At 37.8% G+C, this 22,893-nt stretch overlaps 1 protein-coding gene across 2 annotated transcripts in view; it reads left to right on the forward strand.

Moving 5' to 3' along the window:
- The window catches only part of RSRC1 (arginine and serine rich coiled-coil 1), a 175,628-nt gene that overhangs the window by 37,572 nt on the left and 115,163 nt on the right, over positions 1-22,893 (forward strand). The window contains exon 4 of one of the 2 annotated variants that reach the window (XM_064457878.1): positions 488-658. The exons of the other annotated variant lie outside the window; for it this stretch is intronic. Within the exon in view, the coding sequence (XP_064313948.1) occupies positions 488-658 (171 nt within the window). The remainder of the gene's footprint in view (positions 1-487; positions 659-22,893) is intronic. 2 annotated transcript variants of the gene reach the window in all.

A 22,893-nucleotide genomic window follows, 5' to 3' on the forward strand; every position in this document is an offset into this window, starting at 1 on the left:
GCTCTGCACGCGAAAGATCGGGTTTTGGACATGTCGGTTCTGCTTTTTCTGTTTTTTGTTGGAATACAGAATCACAGAATCGTTGTTAGTAGTGATGTATTTAATATGTAAATACAAGCACTTAGTAGCGGTTGTAAATTCTGTGATTATTTGCCAACCTAAATGGATCAGAACTTAAGAATTTAAAGCTTACTGTTCAAGAATAAATTGCCTTCCTTTCCTTCTCCAATAGCTCCAAAGATTACTTTGGTAATAGGTGAATACTACATAGTGTGCTTTAATTTATTTTGCATTCTTCCTTCAGAGTAGAAGCAATGCTTTCTTTTTCATTTTTCTTGTGATAAATTGACAGGTTTTTGTTTAAAAGTTAAATTACTAAATGATGTGAAAATATGTTTAAAATAATTGGAATATATAACAAGTCTAACATACAGTGACAGTGAAAAATGTATGACTGCTAAATTTTAATACTATGGATTTTGTGTAGATCACGATCAAGACCTCGTCAACGTTCTTGTAGTCGAAGTAGTGAAAGATCCAGTCATAGGAGAACTCATAGCGGGTCTCGTGAAAGAGAGCGGCGTAAAGGCAGAGAGAAAGAAAAAATAAAAGAGAAGGGCAAAGGAAAAGAAAAGGAGATGTATGGCACGAAGCATGGGTAAGTGAAATGACAAACAATATAACTATATTAAAAACAGGGAACAGCTTAGTGCTGTTTTACTTTTTTGTAATCAGTTTGCTTTATAGTACATGATATTTTATACAAACTAAGTGGAAATTATTCAAAATACTTGAAGAGTGAGATTCTTGGTATTTTAAAATTCTGGAATGCGACAACATTTCAAACTAAATGGTGGCTTAATTTACAATTCTTTTTCCCCTTGATTGCAAATGTATTAAATAGCTTTCTTCATTGGACTAACATAAATATTTTTCCAAAGCATAATAACCACAATTTAAGGAAAAAATTAGGAGTATTGGAAAGTATGAAGACTTTTCCTATGAAAAGATGTTTTTCACTGTTCACCCCCCACTCCCCTGCCCTACATTGTCAGAAGTTCCTATTGGACTTGATTTGTGCTTCAAAGTACAGTTTCAGCAGAAGCGCTTGCTATGGGTGAATGACAGACGGCCTTTCAAAACCTGCTGTCAACCTAATTTCTGCTTGAAATTACTTGGGTTGTTGATATTGCTTTTACAGATTTCAGAAAAGGCAATTGATGTAATTGCCTCTGCTCTATACACCTTGATCTCCTGCAGCCTTTACTGTGATGTTTATCTTTTCCCTGTTTGTGGTTGGTTTCAAAAAGGAAGATGCTGGTGTGTATCTTCATGGATTTCGCTTCAGTGGATTCCCACCAAAATGCTAAATCAGGCTTTCTAGTGTAGTGTCCTCCACCCACGTTGGTGGAGGTATCTCACAATTATCTACCTGGTTTTATGGCTTGGTGGTATTAGTTATTTAGTCTCTCAGATATCATTACCTACTTGGCCGTGGTGATAGCATTGATTATGTAAATATTCAGGATTAGCTATTTGCATGGTTTTTTCTTATTTGCAGTACTTTACTTAGACTGCTGGGAACTGCAGGAGGGATGTCTTCCACTCATTTTAAGGGATACTTTTCTCATTTTACTAATCCATGGGGGATATTTGTCTCTTCTTGTTGTGGAACTCTTCAGCAATCAGTAGCATTCAAGGTAAACAGAGCCCCTGAGATGTTTGCAGTATGTCTGATAAGTCACAAACAAGATGCCTTTTATGCATTTACCTGAAGTTCAAATATATTTTGGTACTTCTAGAAGACTTGGGGAGAAGCCTTGGATGTTCCAGCCAAATTTTTTTCGTGTTTTGGGTTTGGTTGGTTTTTTTTTTTGTTAATTGAAGTAGGAAAGTGGGGAAAGGATCCATACTAGGCACATAACATTTGGTGTGTGAGAGGTTTTCTGGACTTCGTGTAGAAGCACATCTTAAATCATGTTGGAGTATATAGCAGTGGTCTATTAGCTTACTGCCTGGCTTTATGTCCTTTTATAACAAGGATCAATACGAGGTAGCTGTAGGAAGAACACAGAAGTGCCCAGAATTTTTTTGGAAGCAAGCAATTTATCTTTATCCTTCAATAACTTACAAAATTGCTTACGCTAAATTTGAAAACAAAATGCCCTGTTTGGGTCATTTCCAAGGTAGTTAGGACAAAGAGTACAAATTGATAATAGAAACATTTGATGACATCAGTCCATTTTCGTTTGAACTCAGGTACTGACTGGTAGGCTTGTACAGGGATTTCTTACTTGGAGCATTATTAGAATACAAAATGAAATGTACCTAGGGTGATGTCGATATAATCTGTGCTTCATAAACTTTTCTGAGAGGGGACGACATGTTTTTCAGTTTAATCAAATAGTGATCAAAGTATATCTGTGCAGAGAATATGGACCTGAGAAGCTTTTCCCTTTAAAGTTATTTGTCATTCTGAAGACTGAGACTGTATCAGCATCACCTTATTATTGTTTAAGGGCCCTGCAAAGCAACCTATTTGAATAGACAGAGAAGACACAGCTCTTTGACGCAATTGTTATTTGCAGTTACTGCACAATTACTTGTCTATGGAATATTCTGTTATAGACCCCAGTGAGAATGAATTAGGAGCCTGCAGTTTTCCTTAAATGTATGTGTGTAGGAACAAAGAGAGTTTGTGTAGTTTCTCTTTGCCTTGTGTCTGCTCCAGGAAAATGAGGCCAAGATGGATGTTTTGCAGTTGTGTTTTTGTATGAGGCTTCCTCAAGCCTCCCGACCTCTCAGCTTTCTTCCTCTGTATCATTTATTTATGCATTTATTTCCTTTTTGGGTGAAAAGTATGGGAAAGAAAAGATCTCCTTGGCCAAGGAAGCTCACCTGTCCTTAGTTTGTAGTTGTATAGGAAGGAGGATGGTACAACACAAACTGAGTGAACCTTTTGCCTGTGCAAGTCTATTGCTTTCTGGCATTTTTTTCTTTGTTTTTTGCAGCAGTAGGGAGATTCAGTGCTTCGTTTGTTCTGTCTTGATGCTCGTTTCTGTTGAAAGCATCAAGATAGAAGTTTTTGTTTTCCAGTAACTATAAGGCCTTTTGCAGTTGGCTGTGGTCAGCAGAAGGTAGTAAGGTGGTTTTGCTGATATTTTTTGAGGGTATATGTTATAATTTAGGATTTTTGTCTTGTAGTGGTGTCAGATGTCCTTTTGTGTGGGTATGGTTAGAATTACAACTCTTATTATAGCTCGCCTCTGCAGCTGAGCATCTTAGCAGAGTCTGCAACTGATGCCGGTCCGCGGTGGCACAACGGTTCGCTGCCTTGGCCGGAACTTCACTGCTCACCCAATTGACTTAGTGCTGGAGTAGACCAGGAAGCACTAAACCAATTTGCTCTGTCAGTTGCCTTCATCAGTAAACAGAGATAAGTGATGCCTCCTCAAAATGTGTGTTTTTTCTTGTTTTAAGTTGGATCCACTTTGGGCAGGAAAGTATAATACTTATTTTATTTTTCCTCCTGGCATATTTGCTGTAACTAACAGTGATGGTGCTGTTTTTTCAACTTGTTGTTCACATTTTTTTTTCTCTGAAGTACGAGGGAGATAGTCTAAGTGGACATAAAATATGACTGTCAGGTGTACATTTGGATGTGAAATACTGAGAGGAATCTGTTGTAGATGAGTGTCCAAGTGAATGAATTTCTAGATCTAATGTCTAGATCTGCAGTGGAAGTAACATTATTCTACAGAGCCTTTCTAGAAACTCCAACAGCAGGGGATCTGTAAGGATAAAAATAGTCCTCTGACCTCTGTATTTGGAATAGATCCTTACAGATACTCTAAGGGCCAGATCTAGTTTTCAGTTTAAATTAATGTAGGTTTGGCATCTATTTCTTGAAAATAGCTACTTTAAAGATATAATGAGGATCATCCTAAAGCCAGATTGTGACAAGACAGAATATAAATTATCAGGTGCTGGTTTTATAGTTTATAGTCTATAGTTTAACTTTGCATGAAAGAAGGCACTTTTGTTTGTCAGCGCTGCAGGTATGTGATGTAAATAGCCATATATTTGGGACTTGACTGTTCCTCTAAGGTGGAGAGTCAAAATGCAATTTTTGCACTAATTAAGGAGCAAATGGTTTTATTTGTTTGTGGCTCATATAAACTCTAATGACTTTTCCTTTTTGCGCTTGGCTTCGGTATGTTTGCAGATGTGAGGGGGAAAGGTTTGCGTTTAGTTTTTAAATCGGGGCAACTTCAGGTTCTTTCATAGGAGATCTTGACTTCACAGTAAACATCTCAAGAAAGATTTCAAGGGTAAAAAAAATTCTGTCGTAGTAATCCAGATGTTGTCCTTTGGCATCCTCCATTTCAGCAAAGATGCTTTAAGGTTTAGCAATGAACTTCTTGAATGTTGGAGAAGTGTCAGCTGTTTCATGGAGACAGGCGGTATTACAGTCATAGCAAAACAGCTGAACTCTGCTGTTCTTACAATCTGAAATGTTTTAAGGGATATACTATTTGTTCAGCCATTATGGAAGGAGATTGTGGTAACAGCTGCTTTGAGTTTGGGTTGGGAAGATCATTTACAGCATCTGACAGTACTTGGTGGAAAAACCTGGCTTTAAGAGCAGTCTATCAAGCTTTGAAATAGTTTTGTACTCACTTGAAAGGTAAAGTAACGCAAACTCAGAAAGCGTCCCAGCAGCACACCCTAAGTATTCACAAACAATGATCCATCTTTCAGATTATTGGGATTATTTAATTTCCAGTGAAAACTCCTGGCAAAATAATGCTGATAAAAAGCAGGTAGCAAGAAATGTTCTTAACTAGTTCGTATTCAACTACTGCAGTGCTACTTATTTTCCTTCCATTTTTCAAGTAACCTGAACTAACCAGTTTGCCTTTGCTGCTTTGGTTTCCTAATCTCCCAGTAGTTGTTCGAACTGTGAACCCTCTTTTTTCTTTGTTCTGTATTTCTGTACTGCATGGGAGAAGGAGCTTTATTCCCTGGAAGGATATATGTATAAAAAATAAATCAATAAATGGTATGACTTTTTCTGAATAACTGTTGCCAGTATTTCCAAAGTAAAAGCACTTGCTTGGCCTTGCAGCCTTTTCTGTTCATCCAGTTTCCCAGGCCAAGTTTCAAATCATATTTCTCTGTTTGTAATAACAATATGGTTCTCTATAGCCCATGACTGCAGTAGTGATGTTGTGTGCATTATTGCTGTGGACCGTTACTGTATACTAGAACTCTACCAGGGCTCGGGCTTTGCAGTTGGCACACACATGGTTGGCTTCCCTGTTCTCGTGAAAGTTTAACTGACAAGTGCTGTATCGAGGCGTTACCACACCTTTGTAATTTTTATAGAATACGCTATATCTACTGATCTATTATGAAGTGTTATAAATAAAATGGAGTTGATAAAATAAGGACCGATACACATTTTTGTGATGCATTATCATTTTCTGTTAACTCTGCAAAACTTTATAACGTGTAGTTGACATCTGGTGCCTAGTTCTTACCAATAAGTTTTAGTCTTGTGATTTTCTTTTATTAAAATTGTGTTTATTTGAAAAAAGCAAAACTCTAGTGTTCTTTGTCCGCCAAAGTAGTTTATCAGGTCCTACATTTGGCTGTCCCATTTCCTGTTTTTCTTCCCTTGGTTTCATTATTTTCCGTTGCAAAAATGACTCTTATGTGAGAGTGTGCGCTCTGGGCTAAAACAAAAAAAAATGGGTAGCATTGATCAGAAGAGGTCACTGAATAAAAGAGGAAGAGCCTTGTCTCTGCATCAAAGGAATGGGACAGGTTGGGTTTCATTTTCAATGGCTTATCAAGAAGGGAGTAGCAGTTCTCACAGTAGGCCCTTGCAGTGTGGCTTTGATTGATTATGGGAAAGTTAGTGATAGTCCTCCTGGAAGGATAATGATGTACTTTGTCCTATCAGTCTGACTTAAAAAATCTTATTGGTTGTTTGGTAAAGCTGAATTGCACTGATTTCTAGAGAGAAACATGCTTAAAAATAAGATTTGAATGAATGACTCTGGGGTTTTTATTACAGAATCTGTTCTTCCTATTTAAAAAGGTTCTGTCCTGGCAAAACAGGAAAACAGGGTGCTGGATACAGCCTGGATTAATGATCAAATACTAATCTATTGAAAGTACTATATTTAGAAAAGATAGGTTACAAGTAAGCAAAACAGCTCTCTCCTGTTACAACAGCATGAGTATTACTTGAGCTCTGCATCAAGACTGTTGTTGGAAGAAGTTCGAGCTTCAGTTCCTTCTGATCATTGCTGGTGAGGTCTCCAGGTGCCTCAGGCTCATGTACTATTGCCCCCCTAAGATGAAACAATCTGAGCATGCTTTTTCTGACATGCAATTGTGATGTATATGTATGGTTTTTTAGTCTGGCGTCCCCTTAGATAAGACTAAAGCAGGCTTCCAGCCAGTCCCAGAATGTATTTTTTATTTTATACACCTATGGGATACTTCCGTGTCACTGTCTTTTAGACTTCCAGCACCTGACACACACTTTGTTTCCTTCTTTCTCCTTCATTTATGACTTGTTTTAAGAAGTGATATATCATGTTCACTGAAAAGCCGCAATTATTTGCTTGTAATGAAATCGAGCAACCCTTCTTCCCCTGCCATGTTTCTTTGGCTTCAAAGGTTAATACAGCAGTCCAGTTTGAAAGCTTTGTTCTTTATTGTATGGTATATGAATTGCTAATATATATTAGCTAGACTATAGCCCAAGTCTTGGACATTAGTGACATTTTAAAAATGCTCTACAGATTGTGAGGTGTTTTTTCTAAATGCTGAGAAGTGGCTTATTTGAGAAGCATATTAGCACTGCAGTTTTGTCTTATATATGCAACGAGATATTTTCTGTAACAGTTTAAATAAATAAATACAGGTAGCTGTTTCTCATCTGTATTCTTCTAAGGTGGTATTAAATCTGGGAAATACATATATTTTTAGTATTTCTAAAAATAATGGTGTGTCATTCTGTTAAATCATGACTTGAGGGCTAGATCAGAGTGACATAGGAAAGCTGGCATCAAGTGCCTCCAGACTTTGTTAAAACGTCCGGGTCATTCACAGGGAGGGGTGAGGCTGGGGCTTTGGCTGCGGTGGGGTGTGCGGCGTGCTCCTTGTGCAACATACTTCTGTCGCATTCCACAAGGTGGACCTGATGACTGCAGATCATGGCATGCAACGCAGGCTGCTGTGAAAGCTCAGTCACGAACGGAGTTCTTTCCACCCCCAAATCCCATGTTTATACCAGCAACTTTTGCATGCTTGTAACCTTCAGATGTTGAAGTCTTCAGAAGTGAAGTGGTTTATAGTATTGATTTACTTAAACATGCAATTATACCACAATATTTTTTCCACTAATTTTTTTGCTAGTCAAAGCATTACATTAATTTTTTTATGCTTTTCTAAACTCACTTGTTTTAAAACAACTTGCGTACATGTTTCCATTGACCTGTATGTGTGTGCTGTTGAGTTTTGATGTTTAAAGTCTTGATTAGCTTGAAAACATGGCATTCTGAGACATGCTTTTCATAACAATTGTTGTTCATTTTTGAACTGGGGGGAAAAAACCTACTAAAAATTTGTTAGCTTTAAATAACTTTCACTAGATTCATGGGTTTCACCATAGCTTTCTTAGTAGCGCAATTTTGGATTACTTTTTAAAGTGTTTTTGACAATTTTTAATGGAATAAATTAAGAGCAGCTTCTCAAGTTGCTATGAAAAAAGAAGTGTGGTGCCATTAATCAAACCTGTCCACCATTTTAATTTCTGCTACTTAATAAGGTTATCAATACATTTGCACATTAATGGTTTCTTAAATACTTCTACAGATATTACAGAGCCAAAGAGTTATTTTTTTCAACTACAGTTTTCATTTTTCCTTTTATTTCCGCATGTTAGATCTTTAAATATTTGCTGAGGCCCCTCTGTCTAGGGGACCTTTTTCAGTGGCATTTAAACAACGCTCTTGCAGAATTTTCTTTTCTGTGCTGAGCCCTGGCAGCGTCCCAGCAGGTTCTGCGCACAGTACTTGGGTGATAAATGCCTGTTGATGAGCTTTTCAGTGCTTGGCAGAAGACATTAGAAGTAAATTGGGAATATTGGACTTCTCAGAGTTTGACAGCAGTCAGACACTCCTGGAGCTTGTCATTTTTTTTTTTTCTTACCTCTTTCCATGCTATGCAGTAGGAAGTAATTTATGGTAATTTTCTCCTATTTGCATATAGGTTATAGAGTTCTGTGGTGCAAAGCGTGCTCAGAACTCCTTTTAAGTGTCTGTTCAGATCAAAGCAGGACTGTGTGATAGCTGTTGTCTGACACCAAGCTGTGTGGTGTTGTTTTCATTAAACATTTATCATACTTCCAATGTGACAGCAGGCAACTTTGTGCTTGGGTAACATGTTTTCATGCAAAATTTATTGAAAAAGACGAGACGTTGTAAAGAGATCTTGTTGCCTTTCACCAGTGGCGAAGGGTAAATGTTTGATTGGAAGGGAAGACACCTCTAGCACGTTTGGTTGTGAAGAATTGTGAAACGCTTGGCTTTTAATAAGCAAGTAAATATATCTGAATTGTTTGTACTGAGAAACTGCTTTGACAGAACACATGAACATTTTTTCAGTTTGATCCTACTTGGTTTTAACAAGGGTTTATTGTGGTCCCATAGGGATGGAATAGGCTAGCATTTATAAATTAAATGCTGGCTTAATAGTAGGGACTAATACACTAAACTGTTTAATTTCTCCATGCATAACAACATAAATTCTTGCATTTAAGACTTTGCTGAGAAAGTTAGGAATTATTAGGGTAATCTTTGCAGAATAAACCACTTTTTCTGACAAAAATAGATAAGGTACTATATTTAATTGATAACAAACTACTTTAACTCTGAAGTATGATTGATTATTCATGTTTAAGGAACATTTCATTCCTCCAGTGATGTATTTTTGTTTTGAAGCACTTTTTTGTGTGTTTTGTATAAACACTACTGTGTTTACACAATATTGTATTGTCTATTGTACAATTGTACAATATTGTAAACTCAATATTTGTAATATTGTAAACCAAACTTTTTCCAGCTTGAAAAAGGAGGGTTTACCTATTCCTTAGTTAGGAAAAAAGGGGAAAAGTCTTGCATCCTTTGAGTTATACTAGTACATTTAAAGTAGTTTACCCATCGGACACATCAAACAGTTGTGATTTAGCAAGAAGTTAATTCATGTTATTGTTTAACTTTCAGCATTTCTCCAGCCAAGATACTCAACTTCCAAAAGACATGACTGTGCCTGCATAATACATTCCCTTTGCATGAATGTTCACCAGCATTTTTATTGAAAATATCTGTAATCCTAGTTTTGTAATCATGTCATATTGCAGAAAATCTCCTGTTCTTTGTAATAATGCATACTTTAGGCCTAACTGGCGCTGCCCCTCCGTGAGCACGCTGCAGGGCAGGGTGCGGTGGCGGCTGCCTCCAAGTAGGTGCCTCCAAGCAGGGGCTGCGGTCCGGGCAGCTGCTTCCTGGGGTGGTGGGCTATGGCCACTGACTTCTAGCGCCCGCAACACTGCATGGCTTAAGGAAACCTAGAGCGGCTTTTGCTCCTGCCCTGGGTAATGTCTTGGGGCTAGCAGGAAAGGAGGAGCTCGCGATGTACGTGTTCAGCACAGGTAACCAGTCCCTCCTCCTGCCTGCTTGTGGTAAGCCTCTCCTCAAAGCAGGGCTGGGGCAGTTCATCTCATCTCTGCTCGATGCAGACTGAAGTTGGCAGTTGCTGCCTCTGCTATGTTGTGAGCGCCGGACCTCAGTTACTATCTGCAAGGTGTTTCACCTGCTGTGTGTGCTACTGCTTTTGGAGACTGAGAATAATTTTCTGGTTTTTCCAAGTGTACGAAATTAGTACATATTCTTCCAGAGTTTGGTTATTAGAAAATAGTTTTATTGTGCAAGGAATCTGCAACTGCTGTTTATTATTTTGTTGAATAAATTTGTAAAAAGCGCTTTCCAATATATAAAAAGGACTTAAAAAAATTCTTCTATGGTTCTTTAATTGCTGCTTTTCTGTTGCTTTCATAGAAAGAATCTCTTTCTTCACCTGCCTAATACTGTGGCCCTGAAAAAGGGTTGTGTCAGCAGGGAAAAATGGGAGGTAGGAGGTGGGTCTGCCATGGCTAATGTAATTTCCAAATGCTTTTTAAAATGACACTATGGCCTGAATAGTATTGGTGATACAGGGCTGTTCTGCACAAAATTTTCATAAAACGTACTTAATCTAAGAGTTTTGCTGCTATAGTCATGACTTTTTAAGGTTGTACAAGAAGCAGAGTTGGCCGGGAAAAATATCTTTCTTTTAGACCCACTGGCATAAGTAGGGAAAAATGACCATGCTTTTAAGGACATGAAACCTTCATCAGGTCTAACACACGCTCAGCAATCATCAAGCTTACATTCAGGTCAGGAGCAATTCCTCTGGGTGCGACATGTTTATGTTAATCAATTAGACAATAAGAAGGACGAGTAGCTTATCACTTCCCATACTGTCCATGGTGACAAGAGGTAGCTCTCAAAATCTGTAAAATGTTAGTGTTTATCTGATCCAATTATGCACATGCTGGTTCCAAAACATAATCTCTGTAGTTGTTGGCCTAAGGTATTTGTGTTCAATCATCTCTATTCACTTACAAATGGGATTTTGTCAAACTGAGGCTGATTTTGTCACTCTAAGACCTTTTCTTTAAAAATCTTACATGACAAAAGACATTTATCAAGTAGCAGAATTATGTAAAAATAAATTGATGTTCAGGGTGCTACAATGCATGTTTAATTTGCACGCTCTTGGTCTCTAATTCATGACTTATTTTTAATTATTTGGATTGTCTTTAGAACTTATTTTAAAGAGGCTTATGAGGATAATACAGCGAAAGAAGTACGTTCTGTTTATTTTGCAGTTTGAGAGTTCAAAAGAAAAAATAGCATACCTCTTTTGTAAGTTTTGATTCAAAACATAATAAATAAGGTTTGCTTCTGGGCTGAAACCTTGCATGCCATGTTTCAACCTTGACTGTATTTTTGCTGTTGAGTTATAAGCATCCTGGAGTACATGCTTATAATAAAATTATGACAGACCCTTATCTGCAGTGAAATGAACAGTGCCACTAGTGAAAATGCCCTGTTTGAGAACAGTAGACTCTGGGGCCACATGTCCATTGTAAACACAGTAATGAGTAGAAAACTTGTAGAACTTCTTTAAAATCTGTTTAAAATTAGAGAATGCATTTTGAATGCTGAAACCAAACTACTCCAGTCCTGTGTTGGAAAATAGTTTGAGTACTTACAGTAGAGTTTTCTTTGTTCTTTTGTCAGAGGGGAAAAATCTTTCCTTAATCCGAGTGTTTTTATTTTCAGTGTCTGGTCTAAATTATGGGGACTTTATAACAGCTACAGTCACACTGCTGAGAGCTTGTTATAATAAATTTTTAAGATGCCTGATAGTACTTATTAGTTACAGTAATGTATTTTGGTAGCTTCTTGAAGAATAGCAGATAATAAGCTTCTAAAATTTTATGAGAAGTTGAGCCCCTTTATCCAACCTGTGGTATCGTTCACTGCCAGCCAATTGCTTTGACTTCCTATGGAGTGGGATTTCAAGGATCTTTAAGATGTATTGTCATGGCAAGGGAGTTATCTATCCAGAAACAAAATCAAAACAAAATGCCCCCTCTATTTATTTCTCTTTACTGCTTTTAGCTTTCTTTCTGTCTCTTGTTATTTCTTTTTTTCCTTCCTCCAGCAATGTTTGTGCCTGACTTACTATTATTCTGGTTACAAGGGTTTGCTTGAACTAGTTGGGGAGCACACCCTGACTGAGTTACACTTTCTTTGGCATTTAGTTTTGAAGAGTGTGTTTGCCTTCTGCACTGGTTTCTGCACAGAAGCAGACCTTGTCAGCTGCATCTCCAGCGGCATGGAGGAGCAGCGGCGGCTGCTCAGGCAAGTGTGGTCCTCAGCGTCTTGATACGAAAGTTCCTTGGGTGGAAACCACCTACCTTCAGTCTCTAGCAGTTAACTAGTTTTCACCCTTGAAATGTTCAACTTTGTTGACGAGTTTATTTGTGGTTTTACCTTGAGAGAAATTTAGCCTCCATTTACCCAACATTACAAAAGAAGCAGATGAGTGCTGCTCACTTTAACCCTCATTCATGTTGCTCAATTTCTTCTGCTTACGATGATTCTGCCCTTTGCTTGTGTTAGCAAGCGACTACGCAGTCTGCCAGCACGACTGATTCTCAGTGGGAAGCAGGGATATCTTACCGTGACTTACAGGAAAATTGCCTTAAAATAAGCTGTAAGCAGGAGACTTGTAATGCAATCCTGTATATAAGGGGAAAAAATATACTTTTTTTAATCACAGAGTTTAAGAGGGAGGAATGCATGGAAGAAAGAAGCTGAGTAAATGTGACTCCATAGTAGCTCACCTTTTCCTGAAACATCTTTTTGGTGTTATTAATTCAATAATTGCTAACTATTGTAATTAGTAAGATTAACTTTTATTGTTTATAACCTCCAAATCTGAAGGGATTAATAACATTGTGTTATTTTTGTCATCAGGAAGTGTCTCAGTAGATACTCCACCCTTTCCATAGCTAAGCCTCAGCAAATGGTACAAGCGGCTGATGTACAATGGTGCTTCCCCACAGAGTATCCCAGTAAGAACAATCACTAGTTCCTATTTGTGTCATTTTATATCATAAACATTCCTGAAGAGAAAAATTGAAAACATAATTAAAATGGAAGCATAGTAGAATTCTAGTATGATCAAACACTAACAAAATCCAGCTGGCCAGCATGCGGGATTCAGACTATTCTGTTTTCAAACATTTATCTCTGTTAATTTCAGAAAGACTCAAAATGTAGAAATGTGAAGTACAACATAACTTATGGTAGAGAAACCTTCTGCAGTTGATTATTTTATTTGGAACTGGAGAATTGACTATATGGAAAGTATTTCAATTTATTTATTAAAAAAAAAAAAAACAAAACCAAATTGCTTTGGCACTTTTTTCCTTAGTCAGAATTCTATAATAAAAGTTAAATAAGTCTTGGAAACTGTGAAGAAAGAGTGCCTTTATTTCACATACCTGCCTTACCCCTCCCCATGTTTTCCACTCCTGTATGGAAGAACTCCTTTTATATTACGCTGCCTCATGAGGTGCAGGTCTTAATTAATCACCTCCATAGTGTAGCGTAAAAAGGTTGCACTTTTGATACTTTTCTTCCAGAAAGAATTGTGGTCTGAGGCATCTCACTGAAAAGGAAGAATTCAAATTTTATTGTCTTTATATTGCTTCTTCCTCAAATCGTAGGTATACATGCTGCCCTAAAGGATAATTTCATATGCCTTCACTGTGTTGACACAATTTTTATCACCATGTTTTAAAGCTGCAATAATAAAAGCAGATGTGACCTGTGCTTCTTTTTGCACTTGTTGTATCAGATCAGATCAGTATTCTTAATTTTTATTAAAATGGTTTCTTAAACTTCCAAATTTTGCCTGGACTTCTGCTGTGAGAATCTCGAGGGGAAAAGCAGATAGGGACAGATCTTCCAGACAGATGTCCTGATGTTCTTTTAATCTCTTAAACACAGAAATGAAATCATATGGATAAATATTGTAGTAGTGGCTGATCTTGTAGCAATGCATCACAACAGCTCTTTCAGTGAGGGCTCTGTGCTAAAAGACAGTGAGACCTTGCATGTGAGCGAAGGCTGTAGAGGAAATTGTCTAAATGCTCAGGTGGTATGGGTTATGATGTAGCTTTTCGGAAAAGTTGTCCATCAAATGACTGCTAGGATCTTTTTTTTTTTTTTTTTTATACGAAAGTGAATGCATTCTATCTCTAGTCATTACAATTTTGTCTTTGTATTTTTAAAGTTGATTCCTTCAGTAGTTGAACGATGGTTGTCTTGCTCACTCTACAGGCAGCAGGGGCATTTTTATGTGCTACGAGGTGATGCTTGGACAGCAAATACCATGTTATGGCTCTTCTCAGCCTTTCATGAAGTGGACATGTTTACTAATGTTTATTTCTCAGAACCCCACGCATTCCAAGGTGATGCTAAACTTCATGGATGCAAAGAAAACCTGGTGTTTACGTTGGCTGAGATCTGCTTGCACATCTGAGAGCAGAACAAAATGGGCAAGCAGTTTTTGTCCAGAAACTATGGAAGTAGATGATGGATTTGTCAGGAAGCCTATTCATTCTTGTACCCATACTGGAGATTTTCAGGGACAGGGGTCCTCATGCTGCCTTACGAGTTATCTTAATAGAATTTTGATCTAGGAATGTATGGATAGCACATACTTAGCCCTCATTCATAGGTTTACAACTGACTAAATGTCGCTATCATGAAGATCATGCACTGGAGTGGTTTTGCAGTTATTACATATAGCAAAATGCTATGGTACGTGCTGATGATAAATTCCTCATCGTACTGTGGGCAGAATCCAAATATATAGTTAACTGAAGGAGTTGCCTTGTGCTCATGGTGGTTCTTTGAGGTGTGTTGTATGCAGATAGATTTAATGACTTGCCCTTTCAGAATTCTTATTTTGTGATGGAAAAGGAATTGAGTAGCTTGGACTACTTGCCATCTAGATGCTCAAGAGAAGGATTCATGAGAGTGTCCAGGAGGCAGGGTGCCAGTGGTACACATGAGCGTTTTAAGGATGCTAGAAAAATAAGTTGATTAGCTTTGCTGGCAAATAATGTTTGGGTGTTGGAAACTATAAGGAAGCAGCTGAAAGGCCAAATGAGGACAGTTTCCTCTACAGTAAGTCAGCCAAAGGCTAATGGGAAGCAGAGTAAGAGTTTCCCCCTGAAAAGAACAGAGATGTCCATATGCCCAGAGTAGCTCTAGGGTCACTTGCCTTTGACCTAGATTTGTTGCTATTGTTGTCCGAGCTGTGTTGGCCTTGTTTTTCTTTTTGTTTGCTAAAAATCCCCTTTTAAGACTAAAAAGGATGGCCATTTATTTAATGGGCTGTGACATTGAGACAGCAGCATATGGTATGATTTCTTTTCCTTTCACTACCAGACAGCTGTAAAAAAAAAAAAAAGGTGGATTGTACACGTGCACAAGCTGTGGAGCACAACTGTACAGAAGATGTCAGAGAACCACTGAGTCTAGAAAGTAAATAGTTTTTACCCGCAGAGTAACTGTTTCAGTTTCATTCAGTAAGTACTTTTTGTACTAAGTACAAAAAATATAAATTTTGTGTTCAAGTTCTGTAGTTCAGACTGTCAGAGACGCTTGTTAAATTAGCTTCACTGCTAATTTCATGTACAATGTTGAGGGAATTATATTTCCCCATATTTACAGAAATAGGTTTTGGAATGCATTTGAAGGCAATATCTTCAAAGACACACATTCTTTTAAGCTGTTTAAAATTTTCAAAACTATCCGGTCCTTAAAACTGCCAACCAGCATGATTGTCCTTTTATAACTATATAATTTGCATTATCTTGGGTTTTAAAATCAAATAATTCCTTAAATACAGAGTATTCTTTCTGAAAGAGTGTTTCATTTGCCTGCATGTACAAACACACACACACTCTGAATGTAAACATGTAGTTCTTTTTTTTTTTAACCAAGACACCTTGCACTTTGAGAGCAGCTGACTATTGTTTTAATGGCCTCTCTTAATCTGTGCATGAGGAATCCAAACTGAATGATACGGAGCTGTGAAAATCCAGTTAGTGTGAGCTGTAATCTCTTTACTGGGTTTAAGTAGTTAGAGTGGCATTCAGACACCCTGCAGATACTGAGCCGCAGAGATACAGTAATCACCTAACCATGTACCCAGTGTCTTGCTATCATGGAACTAAAGCAGAGGAGTCTGTAGCAATCGTTTAGGTAAAAACCGAACCAAACGCAACAAACACTCTGAGCAAGCAAAGAAGAGGCAAGTAAAAAACCCATCCAAAATGCATGCTATTGTAAAGTAAAATTTAATTTCACATAAAAATATTAAACTGTCTCTGTTTTACCTTGGATTTTTGGATAAAGAATGTTTTTTCTCTGGAATTGAACCTACCTGCTAAGGACATTATAAAACATCTCTTTCTTTTGCTTAGGAAGGGAAGGAAGAACATCTTTGTTTTAAAGGAAGTATTTCTAATGCCAATCTAATCTTGGGCCTTTCTGTTGTTTGGAATTATAAATGAATATGAAAAACTTAAGTGAAGCAATCTGTGTTGTTGAATGAATTAACAAGTTGGGAACGTTAATGTAGTAACAGCTTTTGTTAAAGAAATTCTTTAATGAATGCATCAAAAGAAATTATTTGCATGTTGCTTTATAAAGAGGCAGAAGACAAATGGTTGTAGATTTTGACACATATGATTCCACAGGTGTGTTACTTATGTTTAGAAAACTAGGAAGAGTGTAAATTTACTTCCAGGTTTCATCCTTGGCATCGCTGGGTTCTGCGCTGGGCAGAAATCTCTTACTCAGTAGTGATAGCAGCCTCTTCCCTTTCTTGTCCTTTCTCCTCTTCTGTCCCCACGCCGGTGTGTAGGCAAAAGTGGCATTTGGAAATCTATTTGATCTTTTTGTTACTGTAGAAGTTTTAGCCATAGTTAGGAATAAAATAGAGGAAAAACTAAAACTGCAGGTGGATCTGTAGATAAATGAATGCTGTAATTCTGCAGAATGTTTTTGGGTTAAGGCAGAGCTTGTGGGCCATTAAATGTTAAGTCTGTGCTAGTAAGGAGACCTCAGGGTTACAGATTTACGTTTTAGTCCATTCAAACCTATTTTTGTTTAAATGCTAATTCTTTGCATTCCTGTTTCTCCTATCCTGCAGACAAAGTGGAGTGCTTTAAACATGTTCATACTTCTGTTTCATTCATTGTCATTACTTGCCTACTGCTGTAGGAGGTGGCATTAAGAAGCAGCTACCTGAGGAGGGAAAAGGCCTAAAACATCAGGCAGTTCTGATCCCTTGCAATTAAGACTAGAAGCATAAATAAAAGTGTCACGAGCAAACTTGCTGCTCGTCCATCCAGCAGATGCCAATGGTGACCTGTCCTTGGTGGGTGTATTTCTGTCAGATTCAGGGAAGTCTGAGGGTGGTGGGGTAACCTTCATTGGATAGGTTTAGTTGGGCACCACTAAGGAAGCAAGTAGAACATGTTTTTCTATTTCAACGCTGTTTTGTTAGAATAGTTTTCCATTGAAGTGAGGAGGTTCTCAGATTTTTCCCATGGAGAAGGCTGTCCAACCCAAATCTTCCATCTTGAGCATATCTGCTAAATTTCTAAATCTGATTCTCATAAGAGAGTTCAGAATATAGTGAGTGCACATGCTCTTAATTTACCATCTCTATTCACAGCATCTGATCCCGCCTTGGAATAAAACATCTTCAGTTCTGCAGCAGAATCCATGAACACATAGAGTGTAGGATCTCCAGCCAGCACCACATCTTAATTGTGACAACATTCCTTCAGCATTATTTTGGTTTTATTCACTTTTTTCATAGATTATGGCAACCCCAGTGGTAACCTAATGAATCAAAGTTTTTTTAGAGGAAAAGTCTGGGAACCATTTCCACTTCAGGCATCAATTTGTATGATATTTATAGTGTTAAAAGCAGCACCTTTAAAGATTCTTGAAAGACAAGAGTGGCAAATGTGTACAGTGACTTTCAGGGTAGAAATGGGAAGAGCCAGAGAGGAAGCATGTTAGATGTGCTGGTGATTCTCCTGGATTCTGACTTGCTCCTCATCTGCTTCCAGCTGCTGAAGTTCTTGTAAAAGAAGGCCCATTTAATGGTGAATTATGTTGGGTATTATTTTTTCCGGGACTGAAATTGAAAAAGCACGATCAGTCCATTCTCTCAAAATGGATTAAGGAATTGATCAGGAAGTCCTGACTTTGTTGCTCAGGTCAGAATCTTTTGAGGCTGCTTAATGGGATCATGCTGTATCAAAGAGGGAAAGGGTTTTTTCCATTGATTCCTGTTATGTGGGCATTGCTCTGTGCTTTGAAAAATATTAAAGAAATACACACAATGGCTTTATAGGAAAGTGTTTAGCAGAGTGTGATGGGGAATGCTTCCTATAACTGTGCAGGGGCAGGAAGAGTGAGGCGGCTTCGTATGTCTGTCTCTGCCGTCTCCCTTTTTCCTTTTTATTTAATCCTTTTCTCCTCCTTGTACATGCAGAAAAACTGTCCTCTTTCAGAGGCCGTGTAAGGAGAGGGTAATTTACTTTGCGGCTACGGAGAGGAGTGTGAAGGTGACTGGTGCTTTGGGAGGCTCTGCGAATCCATGGGACGGGCACCTGGGGCTGGAGCTGGAGTAAACCAGGGTTTGTGCATGCCCGCAGGCATGCTGAGACAGCTAGGGAAGGAAAAGCGGGAACTGAGCTAGCACAGAAAAAGAGGGGCCTAATTTCTATTTATTTATTTATTTATTTTTGATTGTCAAATTTTGGCAGTAAGTAGTTGCCAGCCACTAACAATATTTATACTATGGATCACCCACTGACGACAGATGGCTCGGGAAGAATCTGAACAATTGTGAGAGAACCTGGATGATCTTCACAACAAGGATCTTGGGTTTGTAGTGTAAGGGGAACACAGACCTACTGAGCTGTCAGTCACAGAGGTTCAGCTCTGTGCAATTGTTTAATTTATTCATTTATTTTTCTTAGGAATTCTGATGTGAAAGTAAAAACCTCTATTTCCTGACCATGTTAAATGGTGTTTAAAAATCCTCATATGGCACAATCTCTGTATGAAATATTAGATAATGTTGCACATTGGTTTATACTTGGAGTTAATTTATGGCAGGTCCTCTGTAAGTCAGGAGCATGAAGATGGAAAAGAAGGTAGGGGCTTACATGTAGTGGAAGTCATTAAGTGTTATTTAAACGGTCAGGATGTGTTTTGTATAGAGGAGGACAAAAGATTAAAACCCACCAAATAATTTGTTTAAAAAAACAAAACAAGCTTTAGGCCCCAGAGCTTGTTGAAAGCTATTTCCATTAACTTTAAAGGTTATAAAATAGATGTCTCCTCTTGAGAAATAGCTGCACCACTATTAATTGGAAACATTGGAGGTTTTGCTTGCTTATTTCCAATAAAGTACGGATTAAAGCACAATTTATAAATTAAAAAAACCAAAACAAAACACAGAAGAGCTATGTTGAATGTTCCATATTGCAGCATGTTAAGAACTTTAAACTGTTTTTTTCTTCCCACCAACTCTTCCAAGTGTTTTTCCCTCTCCATTTTGTACAAGGCTCGACTGACATATTTTAGCTCACATTGCTGCATTTAAGTTTTTGCTGTTTGGCAGCTTTTCCTTGCAGTGCAGTTTAGCTTTCATTTCTTTTCAGTGGTGGGCATGATAGAGAGAGGAAGGAAAGCAGAGAAGAATACAGGTAACAGGAAATACTGTGCTCCATCCTACTTATTTCTTGGGTGCTCATCAGTAACTTCTTTTCCTAATTTAATAATGTGCTACTTTTATCTTTTTCTTTTTTTTTTTTTTTTTTTTAGCTTGCAGGTCATAATAGGTCAGTGAATGGATGTTAGGTGTTTAGATCTAGATGTTAAATGCTTGAAAGTTGATATACTTGTGGTTTTTATTTTTGAAAATTATACTCTGCATGTCTTAGTAATATGTTCTGAATAATGGTAATACCTTATTTTTAAGTTGTATTTCTCACCTTCCTTATGAAAGAGAAATTTTTATCTGACAGTTTCCTAATTTTGAAAAATTTAAGACAAAATTATCACTAACCTGATCTTAAGAGTTAAGCACTTTTACTTGATTTTAATTCTTAGTTATATTCTACACTGCTCCCTGCTGAATGGAGGCTGCACCATGTGGGTTTGCAAACATTTTTGAAGACGGTCAGGTTATTCAATCTAAAGTAGGCCTCAACTGCTGATAATATGTTTTTAATGAAGTTATATATTGAAGTTGTATTAGGTCAGCATCTGAAAACTGAAAAATATTTTAAAAAGTTGAGTAACAAACCCACATTCCTTGATACTGTCACCATATGTGTTATCCCTAGTGGCCCATTTTCGCCTACCTCCAGAAAAGCGTTGCTTATCCAACTTGCACTATAACTCAGAATTTTAAGTGATTTGAAGTGAAATTTTATGAAGCATTTGTGGTGTGTGTATGTCACAGGAGGGAAGATGCTGTGAATTAGTGGGGTTGAGTTTTGTGCCAAAGGTCCTTTGCCCAAGCTGGCGTGCGAGTTGTAGGATGCTGGAACAGGTATGGTGCAATGGCTGGAGATGTCTTTCAGATAAAATGGATTTATTTTGAGGTATCTCAAGAGGTGGTGGGTAGCTGTGGTTTGGATCTGCGGTGTCGTAGCCCTGGGTCCCATTCTTTGCTTTCTGCTGACCTCCACAAACCTTTCCGTGAGATGTTTTGTCAAATGGGTTGTCAGTGCGTACGTGACTTCCCCTAAAACGGGGGCTTAGGGCATTTGCTCACCGCCATGTGTGGCGAGGTGCAGCAGGGCACCTTGGACCTGTGGGATGAAACCCAAACCCTGCTGGGTGAGCAGGAGGCATGCCATTGACTGCAGGGAGCGACAGACTTCACCCCTCCTTGCGGGAGGGTTCGTTAGGCTCTTTGGGATCTTTGTGAGACACAAAGAATTTTTGCCGGAAACGTTCCTGTTACAATGGATGTTATTTGCTTGCTTTCTTCCTTTTCTGTACTGCAAGTTTCAGTACAGGAAAACCCCACGATTGTGTAACAGGTAATTGTATTAGCAAGTGGAAAACATTATGAGTTACTGTAGGATTTGTTTGTTTTGGGTTTGGTTTTTTTTTTCCCCAAGAAGGCAAAGCAGTTCAGTGGGAAACTTCAAAAAGAACTAAAAAGGTGCAGGAGCACTTCTTTATGCTGACTTTTTCACAGTATCAAACCATTTTTATCAACTGTTTTTATCCAACCCATGGAAAACATTTACAGAGAATGCAATGTGTAATTTTTCTGCAATTTAATGAGAATTTTATGGAATTCAGTTGAAATATGACTCTCCATAAACAGATTTTCTCACAAGTTCAAATAACCTGAGTAGAAAACTAATCATTGTCTTTCATTATTGCCTCTCCCCATTTATATATTTGGTTGGTTATTTCTAGGAAAGCACATAGAGCTTTGTAGTCTTTGTTTTTAAAGAAGTAGTAACAGTCAGATGTGATTTTGGCCATGTCAAAAGGCAGCTCAAATGTATAGTACGTTGTGCAAAATCCCATAAAGAAATTGTTAAACTTTTTTATTATTACAGAGAAAGAAAAATGTCAGGGGCCATAGGCAGGGTCATGTCTCAGAACGCTATGAGGAAGCACGTACCCCTAGTCTCTGCATTGCTGCTCGGACTTAAGTAGTGTGGCTTCAAGGTGATCATATCTTGAACGTTTATTAGGAAAAATGAGATAAGATCATCACAAAATATTGAAAGGCATGGATATAAATAACGGTAACAAGTAAAAAGCCTTAGTGCATAGATGAAAATCTAGGATGAATATCGTTCCATGTTTGCTGCAAAAAAGAGGTCCCCCAAAAGAAACACAACGTTCAGTTTCCTTGACGCCAGGATAGCTTCTCAGTGGAGTGACCGAGGTGAAGACAGGGCCCTGCTGCTTCTGCCTCGCACGTGGAAGGAGCAGAAAACCAGGAAGAGCAGCAGTGATTCTTTGATAGGAAATAAAGCCCAAAGCAGCAATGCAGAGATGGCACTGTAGTCTACTTTACCTTGAATAGGGTACCGCTGATAAGGAGTGTTTAATCACAGTATATTCAATATTTTTAAAAATACATTTACATTTCAGTGATCTTCAAAGTGCTATTCAAACGTCTTTTAAACAATTCTGAAAACTTTACTCCAGTCATGAGTGGGTTGCACCTGACTTGGGTCAATAAACCTTCCAGTTCTGTGATTGCATAGCCTGCTAATAAACGTATACTATATGGGAGTACTTCTTTTTTTATTTCAAAAGCATGCTAAACATGTTCACAGATGGATAATACATACGGAGATACTTTTTTTTTTTTCCCTTTGTCAGTGTGGGAATAGGCATTTTGTGAACATATGATCTAATTTTAGCATGGCAGTTTTCACACATGATACCAGTGATACTTATTTCTGCCAGGAGAAATAGTGTTTAGTTTTATATGCAACATCATGCTTTTTTTTTTCCTGGTCTGCCTTTAATCTAGTACTGTGTTTATGTAATGCAATAGAAATGTTGCTAACGTGATTATACTTTTATATCTTATTAACTCAAATACTGAGTACAATAAAATGGAAAACTGTTTAAATTTTATGTTTAAGTGCTTGAGATAAGAGTTCTTGTAAATGAAATGTGATTACATTTCTGTAATAGATCTTCTCTGTCTGTTAGGACTTAGTTTAGCTATGTAATTCTATTGCGATTGCTGTTTCTAAGTTTGATTTTTTTTTTAAGAAATAGCCATGTAAAATACTCAGTGTTACACCCAAATAAACAATGAACACAAATCTATTGAAAACTCAGTGTTTCCTGTCTGAAAAAGAAAATCATTGCTAGATAGTTTTCTTTGTGATAACCAATTTGAATTAAACATAATTCCCCAACATCACCTTGAATTTCCATCTGTGTAACCCTGATGTTCTTAAGCGTTTTGCATTTACCTAATGCTCTGGGCTATTTTCACTTAGCATGTATGGAAAACTGTGACTATCTTAAAACTGTAGATGATATGAATAACAATTGTTTGCTGATCTTACCCTGTATCTCCCTGGATAACCTG

The sequence above is a fragment of the Phalacrocorax carbo genome, chromosome 7, assembly GCF_963921805.1.
Source record: "Phalacrocorax carbo chromosome 7, bPhaCar2.1, whole genome shotgun sequence".
Taxonomy (NCBI): domain Eukaryota; kingdom Metazoa; phylum Chordata; class Aves; order Suliformes; family Phalacrocoracidae; genus Phalacrocorax; species Phalacrocorax carbo.